General features: G+C 37.9%; 1 protein-coding gene across 1 annotated transcript in view; it reads left to right on the top strand.

Annotated features, from left to right (window-relative positions):
* The window catches only part of KPNA1 (karyopherin subunit alpha 1), a 57,281-nt gene that overhangs the window by 19,790 nt on the left and 23,145 nt on the right, over nt 1-14,346 (top strand). Inside the window, exons 6-10 of the mRNA XM_063353278.1 lie at nt 1,005-1,136; nt 9,241-9,329; nt 11,160-11,259; nt 11,808-11,971; nt 13,155-13,233. Coding sequence (XP_063209348.1) covers nt 1,005-1,136; nt 9,241-9,329; nt 11,160-11,259; nt 11,808-11,971; nt 13,155-13,233 — 564 coding nt within the window. The remainder of the gene's footprint in view (nt 1-1,004; nt 1,137-9,240; nt 9,330-11,159; nt 11,260-11,807; nt 11,972-13,154; nt 13,234-14,346) is intronic.

Below are 14,346 nucleotides of genomic sequence, written 5' to 3'. Positions count from 1 at the left end.
AAAATTGGTCATTTAGAGCATACAACTTTCCATTTTTATTGCTCGTTGATTTTTGCCTTTTCATTCAACTTCTAGCACTCTTCGTTCTCTAGATTCTGGATTTACTTCATAGGATTTAAATTTGCTAATGTAGTGTAATAATTTTTGGACTGAAAAGCATTCAGAAATGTACCAAAGTCTAGATTTCTAGATTCTGTATTTTCTGAGGTTAAATGTTAAGTGTTAAAATTTGCATTTCAGCTTAGAAAGTTAATGCTTTCGCACATTGAGATTAAAAGAAAATAAATAACAAAAGCAGTTAACTCAAAAGATGTGAAGTGTTGCTTCAGGAGCTCAGTTTTGTTTCAAGGCTTGAATAAAAATATCATACGCTAATAATTCTTGGCAGCAATACTGATCACCAGAGTTGGAGAGACATACTTTGCTGTAGTTGCAGAATTCTACCAGATTGTGATCACAAAGGTGTTTTGTTTTGTTTTTAATCTTCTTTCCTTTTTTTTTTTTAATTTTATTTTGGGGTGAATTGTGGGGTTTGTTTTTTTTTTTTTTTTTTCATGGCTTTTATTTGCTTTATATCCATCAAGTTTTGTCAAAGAATGTTTCTTCATGTGTCTTCAGGAATATCATTGCTGATTTGGTGAATGCAGGTATCAGATGTCTTGTGGGAGGATTCATTGTTTCTGTATAGGTTCTCAGCCAGTAAGGAAAGGCAGTAGAACAGACCAAAGGTAATATAATTGCATAGGAAAAAATAATACTTGAAAAGCCACAGCAAACCTGATCTTGTTCTCGTAAGGAACTTCTGCAAATTTTGATTTTGAGTGATACTGATAACTCTTAACAGTATCATTCTGATTCTTACTTTGCAAATTGTCTATGTTAATTAGTAATATCTCATGCTTTCCCTATGCAAACTTTATCTGTCTTTAAGAGACACTTAGTCTTCATTTTTGTTGTGGCACAGAAGGCTCCTAGTAAACTTTCTTTTGTATTTGGTTTTCCAGTTTGAAGCTGCGTGGGTGCTGACAAATATTGCCTCGGGAAATTCCCTTCAGACTCGAATAGTGATCCAAGCAGGAGCCGTCCCCATCTTCATAGAGCTGCTTAGTTCAGAGTTTGAAGATGTACAGGAACAGGTAAAGATTAAGAACAGTGCTGGGGTTTTGTTTTTGTGTGAATGTGTGGTGGTTTGTGGGGTTGAGGTTTTTGGGTTTTTTTATTTGCTTTGGTTGTTTTGGTTTGGGGTTGTTTTTTGGCTTTGGTTTTTTTTTTCTTTTCCCAGAGAGGAACAAGGCTATCTTGTAAGAAAGCCTTTAGAGGAAATGTAGTGTTTGGCAGTTTTGCACAACAGTCCGTTTCTACCTAGTATGTGTTAAGATGTCTAAGCAAGTATTGTATTTTTTTTTTTTTCTGGAAATGATGTCTTTGACCACAGCCAATGGGGTAATGCATTTTGCTCTCTAATGGGTTAATATTTTTTTCTGTGTATTGAGGAATTCAAGAAGCCTTGTTTAAAAAATTGCTTTAGAGACGGAAGGTTCATGCTTGTTTCTCCTGCAGGTAAAGCATGAGTGGAAATGATAGTTTGTTCTCTGCTTTCCTTACAGAGTAGATGAATATTCTTTAAGGCCCAAAGGGATCAGTGTAAAGCAAACATTTGAGTGATTTCTGCATGAGTTCTGTAACTTGTATTTGAACAAGGATGTATTTCAGATATATAATCTTGCTTTGAAGATTTAGGATGATGAAATATTAATTATGTTAACTAATAGATTTTTCAGTTAATCTTAATCCTAACTTGAAAGTGTGTATGTTTACTGTACAGATTTGACTAGCTTTGCCTCCTGGTATTTGATTTGGTTTCATTGTCTACTCAATTAGTAAGCGCTCTGTTTTTTCCTGTAGCTACTTACAGACCATAGCTTTTCTTGAGCAAATGAAATTAAACTCTGAATTCTCATTACGAGGGTATTTCTGTGGTGGTTGGTTTGTTTTTTGGTGACCATTCTCTGAACATTTCTTTGTTTTAATATCTTTTTGTGGCGGTGAAATTACAAGCACTGGATATTCCAGTAGCGCTGTTCCAGCAATCCTTTTTGCAGAGGCAGTACCTCATTTTCATTTCTACTTGATACTTTGGTGTGTAGATATCCAAGATGTCTTTGTGGACTCTTTGCCACAGAAGCTGGCTCCAAGCTCAGGTTAAGCTGATTATCCAATATGATCCATTGTTCTTTTCAGAGTCACTGACTTCCAGGGTTCAGTTCTCCATCCTGTAAGTGTGACCTCTATTCTCTGTTCCTAGATGTCTGACCTTGCATTTGGCTGTATTGAGATGCATGATTGGAGGAGTCCCGACGCATAAGCATTGGATTGCTTTGTGTAACTTGCCTTTCTCTCTTATAGCAGGCCCAGAATGTACCACTTATACTTAAGGTTGCCTAACATTTTCCACAAGACAAACAGATATTTTTTTTTCAGTTGCTTATAGTTTTCTAGTTCTTCCACTCTGCAGCCTCCCATTTTCAATGGCCTGTCTCAGGCTGAATTATTTTGGAAAAGTTTGTGTTTTTCTAAAGAGACATTTAATTCAGGTGCTTGAGAAAATTGTATTAGAGGAAATAAGGTTTGGGTTTGGTTATTTGGTGTTTTTTTTGGTCCATTTTTGTAGCTTTCTGTGAGGAAATTAATCTTTGTTATTGTAGAAACTAGAAATGTGATAGGGAGCTTGCCAAATCGGCAGATAGATGCCATGTTCTACCCATGTGAAGATCCATCCAGACTTAGCTATATAATGCTTTTTAGAGTTTGGTTTTTTTGGGGATTGAGACTGGTGGCATTACTTTCCAAATTCAGCCATCACTTATACAGTGCCGTTGCTGCAGTATGATTGGTGCATTGAGTGTGGTAAGGGCTACTTTGTTTTTTTTTTTTTTTTCATTTTGCTCTTGATGATCACCTGTGCAAGAGCTAACTTGTTTTTTTTGTTAGGCTGTTATCATCCCTGCTGATGTTCCGAGAGCAGGTGAGAAGAGCAACTTGTTTAGAATGAGTTGTGCAGCCTTCAGCCTTAAGATGTGTGAATTAACAGAAGAGTTTAGGGGCCACAGTTAAAAGGTTTATCTGGCGTCTTCCCCCTCTGCCTCCTAATAAACTGCTGACATGTTAAAATTAAAATTGCAGGCAGAATGGGTTATAATCACTGGAAAATATTTTTTTTTTAAGCAATTGAGGTGCTGAATCCATGATCCCTTTGTTACCAGTAAATCTCTAAATAACAGTTACAAATTGCTCTGTAGTAAAGAAGGAAAATATACCACTGCAAAGAGTTACCTGCACCTTTTTCACGGTGGGTTTCTGTGCTGCAGGTCTGGTGGTTGCAGCCCTGCTCACAGCTGACGTTGAGTTTAATGCAGGCCAGCATGAAAGAAATCCTGTTTTTTCTGACAGCTTTGAAAAAACCCAAACACTTCACCATACTATCTACTAAAACAAAAATTAAAAGCATTAAGCACTTAAATATTAGCTCTTGTACTTCTGCATAGCATCGGTACACAATTGCATAGTATTTTCCAGATGACTCTCGTCTCATTTAGTGTATGTCCCGATTGTTGCCCTGGTAACAAATCCTCAGGTAGTAAAGGAGGCTATTATTTGTCACACTGTGGCCCTGGTTGCTGAAGTGTGAACACATTGTAGTGAATGAAGGAGAGAAAAGGGAAGAGATTCTTACGATTAAGGCAATTGCAGGTTTCAGAGATAAATGTATCTACTGCTTACTGTCTGATGCTGGGCAGTTTGCTTGTATCAGTTTTCAGTAAGTAGATACTAGTTCTGTGGGTTTTGAGTGCTCAACGCAAAATATTTGCATTTTGTTTTGTAGTTGGGGGCAACTCGGCACTTTTGCAAGTAACTTTTGTAGTTAGGTCTGTGTTTTGAGCAGATCTGGGCTTCTCAGGCTGGATTTCTGAAACTGGAAGATACTTGGCCTTAATTTTCAACTCTGTAAAATGGTGGTTCTTATATTCACTCACAGCAGTACTATGAAGATTATTATTTGCAAGCAACTCCTGCTGCATTTGTAACAAATTACAAAAATGCAGGAAAATACAGAAAATAGAACTATATGTTCAGGACAGATGGTCCAGAAGCTATCCCTACAACCATATAGTAAAGGATGAAGAGAAAAAGAAATATTGAAGGCTGGGTTTAGTAAGCCATTCTTTGTGCTAAGTGAGATAGTAATTCTGTAGAAGGAAATGTAAGTGCCAATGTAATTTTGAATATGTATCATAGCATAAACTTAAAAAATAATAATAATATTTTAATTTGACTTAATGGCTAATCATTATCCACTGGTTTTGTCTTACAGTAAGACTTACAGAATTACACTATTGAATTTGTCATTTATTTCAAACTTCCCTAGCAGTGACACAGGAACAGATACCAGTGTACTTTATCTGATCATAATTTTCCCAACAGTTATTCTTCATATTTATAAGACAGTTTTAACCTAATGTGTTGCACTGTTTCTTTTGCATATGCCAGTTTCTGAGTCTAGTGTGATTCTAAATCAATGGTTTTATAGAAGTCTGCGTGAGAGAATCTTTATAACTATGTTTATTAAACAACATGTATTTTAATGAAATTATATCTTGTGTCTTTTTACAAGATCTGTTTCCCATTAAGCTATGCAGGCTGATATTTAATGCCCTGCCATCCTTTAACTCTTCTCTTTCATTATTTGCATTGTGTATCAGTCTTTCTCATTCTCTCGATACTCCCTGTGATCAGTGGCCAAACCATTTGGCATCCATTTTCCCCCCAAAGAAACTGGGTTTATGACAGAAGCTACATCTCTATTATTTATGCAAAACTGTTTGGGTACATCTGTTTTGTTTGTTTCTGGTTTTGGTGTACTGTTTTTTATATTTAGTCAGTGGCATATGTCATAGTCGTCTTACATTTATCGCAATTTTTTCTTCCAAAAGACATATCGAAATTTAGAAATGCTGGCCTGAAATTATTTATATTGAAGGACTTCATCAAAGCCCTTTAGACATGCTTAAGGTTGATGTAGCTTCAGCAGTGTTCTAGTCACAGTTCTGTCTTGCATGCCCTTGCTGAGGTATTTAAAACTCAGATGTCAACTTGGGTTTCCTTGATGAATGTTGAATTTCCTTCAAAAAACACACAAGGCATTACACTCCCCAAGACAGCTGAGATCGTCTCACAGTAACATATATGTCATTGTGCTCTGCTGGACAGCCGGTGGCAGAAGCATCCCCAGCTGCCCTGTTCTCCTTTGGGAATGTTTGTGTTTTCATCTAAAGCAACCAAGGTGTTTTTCCCTCAGTATTTTTCCATTTCTAGTTGTATTGCGATTCCTTTTGGTAACCATCATTTATTTGGCAGAGGTGACCTGTGAGCCTGGTGTCCAAGTTCTGCTTGGCTTTCACATCAGCAGTCCTGCTAATTAGGTCATAGTAATCAAAATCAGGAGAAGCAGTTGAGGCATGAGTATGAGCTACTTTCTCTGTTTGTGTGGATGAGATGTGAGAATGGAACTATGGTCACCCCACCACTGAAAGAAAGGTGTTTTCTGTGTTGGGGCATAGTAGAAGTCATCTCCTAAGGATTTGCCCTTCTTGTATCCTTCCTTGTGTCCACTAATCCAATCACACTTGTATGCAAGCTAATCTTCAGTCTTTATCCCAGCATTAGATCCACTTCCAAAGTCTGCGGCCAAAAATAGAGAAAGTGTTGATTCTTACTTCATAGTATTTCTTCTGTACCAAGAGATACAGACTTTATGCACTGTTGGTGGTTGGTTTAGCACTTGCTTTAAGTGTCCAAAGGCCTAATGAAATAATGGCTGAGCACCTTCAGAATCCAGGGGAAAGTGGAGGGTTCTCAGAAAGCACATGGATTATTTACAGAAGGCACCGTATGGCTCAGCAGCGCTTTAGAAAACTTGCACTTTATTGTTACTGACTACTGAAGTCGTCCAGCATGGCAGGAAAAAACACTGGAGTTTAATAATGAGTATAATAAACTGGAGACCTGCAACAATCCCTGCTCCACTATTAGCAATAAATAGAAATTTATACAGGTGTATAAAAATAGACACTTTCGATTGACAACTCAGCATTTGCATTTTCAGTTTACACACAACTTTGCTACCCCTAAGGTGTTGGTTAAAAAGTTAGACAACAAATCTTAAATTAGAGGGTCTTTTCATCTTCAGGTCTGGATGTGGATATTGGAAAGTACTGAAATTGATTTATTTTTTTTAAAGTAATTTTTTTTTTTACTTAATAAAGTGAAATTGACTGTAATTAAATATCCTTTTACCTCTGCAACTATCCAGAAAAGAAGATAAAAATATTTGGGATGTGTAGAACGAAGCCAAAATGTTATGGCAAGCAAGCCATTTGCATCTTGAGGTATGCACAAAAGGAGCAATAGAAACCATCGTGCATTATTCAGACAAGCTCTGAAGACAGTTGTCATTGTTCACATGTCTTCTGTGGGAGCCATGATGAAGCTTTGTATTTATAACAGTATCTGATAAGAAGAGTTTAAATGAGCTTTGTCTTACATTCCTCGCTTATCTGAAGAGCTGAAATAATTCCTTAAGGAGAGACATCTTCCTTATTGAGTGAAACTGTGCATATTTTTCAAAGATATTTCAATTTCTCTGCATTTTGTGTACTAGCAGTCATTAGCATCATAAGGATTTCTTGCAATATCCTCGCTTACCAGGTCCTGTGATAACAGACTACTCAGCCAGGCTTTTCTTGCTGTAAAAAGTCAAGAGTGGGAAAGCAGCGGAGATGCTATTTGACTTCTCTGGTCAGACTTTTTGATATGAGATTTGCTGTTGCAAAGCCAGTCTGTCATTCAGGGTCAGAATGGATTCCTGGATTAAGTGATTATCACTGTTGTCAACCCTAAAAATAGGTATTACTATAATAGCAGAAACAAAGTCCACAGACAAGAGGAACACAGCTTCCAGGGGTGTTTTAACATGTGGAAGGGTATCCAGGCAAGCAGTCTGTATCTTCATACAAAGTTACCTACGTGTTCAATAAAAGGAAATTATTACAAATTATAACTTTTTCCCCCCAAATGTTTTTAAAAGATCCACCAGGTTATTTAGAACTGGATGAAATCTTTGATTCTTTCCTCGTGCTTTTCATTGCTGCAGAAATACAAGCATTGCAGCGAGCAACGAGCATGGCTTCTTACAGTTTTGCAAAATGTCATTTGTATTGGGAGTTGTCATATGTTCTCTCCAGTAGCCACCTTTTCCGTCTTGAGTGCGTGAGGCTGCCAGACCCAAGGTTATACTTTTATTTCAGGCAAACTGTTGTCACAACAGTTGTAAAATAATAAGAATGGATAATGAAAACTAAGTTTTCTTATGTAGATCAATTTAAGGGCGACACCACAGAATAGTAATTGCTGTGCTCTTTCACAGCAAATATCAGTATAGTCTGGGCCCTCTCTCTATGGCAGACAGCAGGAACCCAGAAAACAGTAGCAGAACAAAACAAGCTAATCCTTCCCCAGAATAGTCTCCCAGTCTCTTAACAACTTGTAGTTTAGGGACTTTTGATCTATTGATCGATCTATGTGTGGTATTGTTTGTAATATTGGTACAGGGGATGAGACTTTTTCTTTCATGTCTGGCAAGCTGACCTCTGTATCTATGTTTTGTATGTATATTTTGTTATCTGGTTTTAACTGTAGTCATTTTGCAGATATTTGCTGCAGTTTTGGGCCCTCTAGAGTGCTTGGAGGAGATTTTTAAAGGGTATTTTCTAAAGTAGCATTTTTTTGCCACCTTTTAAAAAATCAAAGTAGAAATCTAATGTAACAAATCAATTGACTTCCTATTGATAATGAATAAAAAACCCCTTATTTCAGATTATCTGAGAATTTCCTTTAGGTAACAAATAGGGCTTATTCTGTAACTTTTTTAGAAGAGTAATTTATTTCAAGTAGAGAAACAGAGAAAAATGTGGTTTTTTTTATGTGGGAAACAGCTGTTTTCAGTTGGAGAAATAGTTATGCACTGTTATGCATTTTATTGCAAATAAATACATAGTCTTCAACTGAGGAGAGATTTAGGGAGGACATTTAGCTGCTGTCCATGATAAATCGAATTGCTTTTGTCCTCTATGTGCAGTACTGGAAGTATTTCCAGTGTTGTGTAGACATTGTATAGGTCTTACCAAGTAGGCAGATACATATATCTATTTGATGTGACATTTAGCCCTCTGCTAACTTAAAAGCAAATGTTGCATACAGTTTTTTTGTGTGACAAAATAATTGTCTGTAAATCACCTGGAATTCATAAAATGACTTTGTATAGACTGACTTTGAATTTTTTTCGGTTACAGCTCTCATACTAGTGGATAGTAGTATCAAAAACACCACTTGACCCAAACATATAAGTCAAAACCAATCAAATCATTCATTCACATCGTATTATGGAAGATGAATTTCATGCTTCTTTAATTATCTTCTAATATTTTAGATCTTTTATTCTCAAAATTAAGGGTTACAGTAATACTGATGTGCAAGGGAGAAAATACGTGTCTTTGCATTTTGTCATGCATATGTCCAGTATGCAATACTGGTTCTGTCTATATAGTTTTCTCTTAAAGAATATGTGCTGATCCCCATCTGAACTCTTTGATTATGAATATTGGTTTATCTTGCATTTAGAGTCTCATTTTCATCTATCTTGGTGTCAGCATTCTTAATGTGACTGCATAAACAACGCATGCTTTTATGACTTCTTAGGAAATACTAATATGGGCTGTTCTACAGAAACTTTTTTGTGTAGATAGACTTGCTTGATCTGTGGTATGGACCATCTGGACTTGAACCAACTCTGAACCAGGAGGAGTGTAGAATTAGTGTGTTACTAAGTCTGAGAAGATAAGCTCATTTCTTCTGTTGTGGACAGGACAAGGTTATGTCTGCCTGCAAAGTCTTTGGAGACATACGTGTTGGCTGTTTGGTATTCCTTTTAGATGTGTGTAAATATTCCTGAATCATATAATGAGCTTGGGTGTGTATGTATGTAGTACTCAAACCAGAATGCATTCCCCTTTTGTATATTGTCCAGGATCTAACAGTGAGAACAGAGTATCCGACTCTAATATATAAACTGAAATGGTTGAATTATGAGAATGAAAGCAATTACTATTCTGTTTTTCATTGCAGGCAGTATGGGCTCTTGGCAACATAGCTGGAGACAGCACTATGTGCAGAGACTATGTATTGGACTGTAATATCCTGCCCCCTTTATTGCAGTAAGTCTGTTTTAATATGTTTTCCAGAATTTTGTTTGAGTATCTGATAAGACTGAAGTTTGTTTTTGGCCTTCAATATTAATAACCATTTTTTAATTGTGGACTAATCAGACTTTTTAATGGGGATTCCTGAAATACATTTTGTAATGGAGCTAAAATGAAAACATGTTTAGGAGCAGCTAAGCTGGAACTATTTTATTCTACAGAGTGGGTGGATATCTGGGCTTATAGAGTCATAGAATAATTTAAGTTGAAAGGCACCTCTAGAGGTCATCTAGTCAAAAGCTCTCTTCATAGCAAGTGAGATCAGATTAGATTGCTTAATTACTTAACCAGTCAAATTTGGAACATCGAAAGTAGATTCCATAACCACCTGGGGCAACCTGTTGCAGTATTTGACCATGGCATGGTGAAAAACAATATTCTGATACCTAATCAGAATTTTCTATATTCTACCTTGTGACAGATGCCATTTGTCCTGTTACTTATGCATCTTTGAGAAGGATCTGGCTTCCTCTTTTCTGTATCCACCTGCTAAACTTGTAGGCAACAGTTAGCTCTCCCCTTACACAGTCTCTTTCTAAGGCTGAACATACCCAGGACTACAACCCCACCATTGTGTGCCGTTTCTCTGGTCCGCTAATTATCTTGATTGTCCTCAGCTAAAGGACCATAATTATTGCTGAAACAAACTAGGATTACTCAGTCTCTGTCCTTTGCAAACTGTTTGCAGCAGTGGAGTTTTCCAGTGCTTTCATAAAGACATTGGTACAGTGTGGGATGGCTACAAGAAAAGGAAACTGAGTTGTTATAGTTGCGGAAAAACTAGGTCTTGCCTTACTGCATTCCTCTTAGGCCAAAGAGCAACTATTGCTAGTCATTTCTACGCTGTCAGGAAAATGCCTTGTTTAGGGGCATCACACTGTGTTTGACTTAACCGACTCCACAGACATCTCTGTCGGTGCTAGGATTGATCTCGCATAAGGGGACCCGTGGTGTACCAGTGACTGACACAGCTTTGGTCTGTGTGATAGTCCTAATCTGAGAGGGCAGTTTTGGTATGCAGATTTCATGAAGCTGTCAGTATTGCGGTTCATCACATCGTTGGGCTTCCTGTGTCTTACTGAGCAGAAGCTGAACCCTGCAGCTGGTGTGTGGATGCCACTCCTTAACAACTGCAGGAAGAAACTGCTTTGGGGTGGTCTGCAGAATCATGTTCTAACAAGAACCCAGTGGGCAAGGCTCTTGTATACCGGGACTGGAGTCAGTGTGCACAGAAAGTCTGTAAATGGTGCTTGCTGTGAGATAAGTGACTGTCTTGAATGTTTGGGAAACCCTAAACCTGGCTATGCGCATTTTCTGAGGAAAGTTTTGTTCTCCTTCATAGTTAACATACAGAAGTGTAAAAGTGGGGCTGATAGTATGAGACTGACATAAAAACACAGTTCAGTGAAGAGAGTACTCTCCAAAACTACCTGCACATCCTTCTACTTAGAGTAGTTTTGTCGCAGTTCCTGTGGCTTTTGACTTAATCTGCCACATCAGTAACTAAGCAATTAAATTAACATACTCTCAGTGTAATGGTTATTGTTCTTGTCAGGATACTAGCATTCATGTGTCTAGTATCTGTGTTAGTATCCAGCCATGAAGCACGATTTTCCTCAGGATGTATTTTTATAGAAAAAAAAAAAGTAGCATATTTTGCCCTGTTGTACGGTAATACGTAGGCCTGAGTTAATATTTTAATGATTCATGCAGTTGACCCTACACGGTCGCCTGGCTTTGATTTTTAAAAAACAAAGGTTGGATTTTTTTATTGGTTTGTTTTAGATTGCTTTCAAAACAGAACCGTCTCACTATGACCCGAAATGCTGTATGGGCTCTATCCAACCTCTGCAGAGGGAAAAATCCACCTCCAGATTTCGCCAAGGTAAGAGATGCTTGAAAGGAAATGTGTTGTGAGGTGATGGTATCCAAATAAGCAATAAGGGTGGTGAAACTTAAAATAAGTAGCAGAAATCATATGGGCTTCTTATAGATTAAGTTTTTGAATGTATTTAGTCCTTTGGATAGACGTTCATGATGACTGTTCTTAATATTGTTGCTTCCTAACTTTTTGTTACTGTTCCTGTACTGGAGATGACCATTCCACAGCAGAATAAAACTCTGTACATCGTGGCTGCTGTAGTTCAAAGTATGACACATCTTAGCGGACGAGTATGAGTTTAAGTTGCCAGACATTGTACTGTAGAAGCTGAAGAATTCTCATAGTACTTTTCTGCTGATTTGCTTCTCTGTACTTGTGTAGCTGCAGCCCTGCACATAAGCGCTACCTAGGTGTGAAATTTTCTGAGTATTGAACCTGGAGATGCCAGTGTCTAGTCCTGTAATGTCAAATGGAAAATGAACTGACATGTAAATAGATCTTCTGGCCCTTTTAATTGCACAATGTATGTATCTCTTCTTAATGTCTTACAGGTTTCACCTTGTCTTAGTGTGCTTTCCTGGCTGCTCTTTGTCAATGATACAGATGTATTAGCAGATGCCTGCTGGGCTTTGTCCTATTTGTCTGATGGTCCCAATGATAAAATCCAGGCTGTGATTGATGCAGGAGTCTGCAGAAGACTTGTGGAATTGCTGATGTAAGAAATTTGTTCTGAGCAAATGTGCTATCTGCTCTTTTCCCTAAAATCAAGGTTGCAGCAATAGGAAGTTTAATCAATTATGCCTTGAAATGTAATAATTTCCAAAAAGCAAGTTTTGAGTTTTAATTTTACCTGTGTTCAGCCTTCTCTATTTATCATGTATAACAAACAATGGAACTTTTCTTTAATATTTTTGCTATCTCTTGAGAGATTTTTTTTCCTGCACCTAACAGCTGCATTTTCGCGAAATCGATAATATATACTGAAATTTTTTCTGTGCCATTGAGGTCCATGTTATAATTACCAGCCAGATAAATTGCCAAGGGATATCAAGGGCAGAAGTGTAAGAAATAGTAAAACTTGGTAGAATTGACAGCAACAGGGACTTGAAATGTAAGTAATTTCCTAAACCCTTACTGTAGAAGTGCATATGCACACTTTGGTCAGTAAAGTGTAGCTGTGGGAGTTGGGGTCAGGGAGGCTTGCTTCGTTCAGAGCCATTTTTTCAGATCTAAGGGAAGGATATGGAACACTCAGACTCAGTTATCTAAGAACAAGAAATAATGTTTTTCAGTGATGTAAATAAAAAAAGACTACTAAGGCTTTTAAGATTAAAGCAAATCTGATGCTGGATTAATGAATAGAATGTATTACTTAAGTGTTTTCAATTGAGAAAAAAATTCCGTACTTCACTGTTTCTGTTCTATTACAGTCCTGATTTAACAATGATGATGGGGGGGCTGCAGTATAGGGGTGGGATGCATATGATGACAGAAAATGATCAAACGGCTGTATGGAGACATGGCTGAGTTAAACACACAGCTTCTATCAGTGTTCTGTCTCATTCACTGCCTTTGTGCATGCTACATTAAGTGTGTTTCATAGCTAAAGCTGGTTACTTTTTCCCTCCCAAGGATGCCTATATTCTGAAGTACTTGTATTCTTTTAATCTCATATTTTATTTTTATGCTGCTGAATGATATCTAAAGGCCTAAATATTTAGAAACCCTAGAAAGATTTACCATCAGTTTAAAATCAAAGAGTGTTTTGATTCAGATAGAGTTAAGTCTGGTTTAGCAGGGAAGTTTTCCCATGGCTGATGGATATTCCTTCCTTGAGGATGTAAAGATGGAGATGCTTCAGGGTGGTTAACATTTAGATCTTTCCTTGGTAATTTTAGGCACAACGATTACAAAGTTGTATCTCCTGCCTTGCGAGCTGTTGGGAACATCGTCACAGGAGATGATATCCAGACCCAGGTATGGATTCACTTTCTCTTACGTTGTACTGCAATTCATCTTTCTGTTAGTTGTGGTAACGTATTCGCAAACACCTTCCCTTTTCTCTTTTGAGGTTTGAAAGTGAAGGATTGATGACACTAGTTGCCTCAAAACATGTGGTGGTTTTCATAGTTTTTCTGTTCAGTCGGGAACTGCTGGTGATTCTTATGTAGCTGTGCCTGGGATTTGTATATAGCTGTGCAATACCCTTTGAGTTTTTCTTTTCTGGTTTGTTGAAAGCAAATCTGCCTCTTAGGCTGAATTTTATGCTGAATGATGTGTCATGGTAGGGCCATCGAAAGGGCCTGTCACATTTGATGCTGTTGACAGTCTATGGTGAATATACTGAAAAAGAGAGTCTGGTCACATTTTGGGTGGTGTGTAATTGTGTCAGGACCCATGCTCGGAGAAGCATTGGTAGGAGGCAGTGACTTTCACCACTTTATTGGAATTAAACTGGGAGCCAGGAAACCTTATGCGTCAGAGGCACTAAGTGGTCATCCTGCTTCTTGGTAGGTTTTGCAATAGGCAGCAGCTCTCATCAGGTTTTAAAATCTATGGGAGCAGACGGTCTGTGCGTGTGTTACCTGTGATCTACTGGCTGGTGGCAATTTCTTTTTACGTGTAGAGCAGACGCTCCAGTTAGGGGCTTTTGTGATTGTACTTTGTGTTGATTATTTTCCCTCTCCTTTGTGCATTCTGACACCCTATTGTGAGGCTCAATTGGTAATATGCAGAAGGAAGGTACAGAGTTGGCTATTGCTTTTGAAACTTTGCTGATTCTTGGCCTCCATCTCTAGTTTACAAACTAAAAAGCATGCCTGCGTGTTGCAGAGCTGTCTGATATGCAGAACCAAATTGGATTGAAGTCACAGGCTCAAAGAGGCTTGCTGTGGCTGTTGACTCTACTAAAGCTGATGTCAGAAATAGGATGAAAAAGTAGTGGTAGCTGTGAATGGGGAGGTGTGTGCAGTGGAGGCAGTGGGATGGACATCCAGGAAGCAGTTAGAGGTGAGATCATGTGAAGAGTTTGGAAAAAGACACTTTCAGTGATGTGTAGATGCACAAAGCTTGTGATTCCCCATTCAAAGC

This window comes from Chroicocephalus ridibundus, chromosome 1 (assembly GCF_963924245.1).
Source record: "Chroicocephalus ridibundus chromosome 1, bChrRid1.1, whole genome shotgun sequence".
NCBI classification, from domain to species: domain Eukaryota; kingdom Metazoa; phylum Chordata; class Aves; order Charadriiformes; family Laridae; genus Chroicocephalus; species Chroicocephalus ridibundus.
Note: the sequence above shows the minus strand (reverse complement) of the source record. Positions and strands in the feature narration are given on the sequence as shown.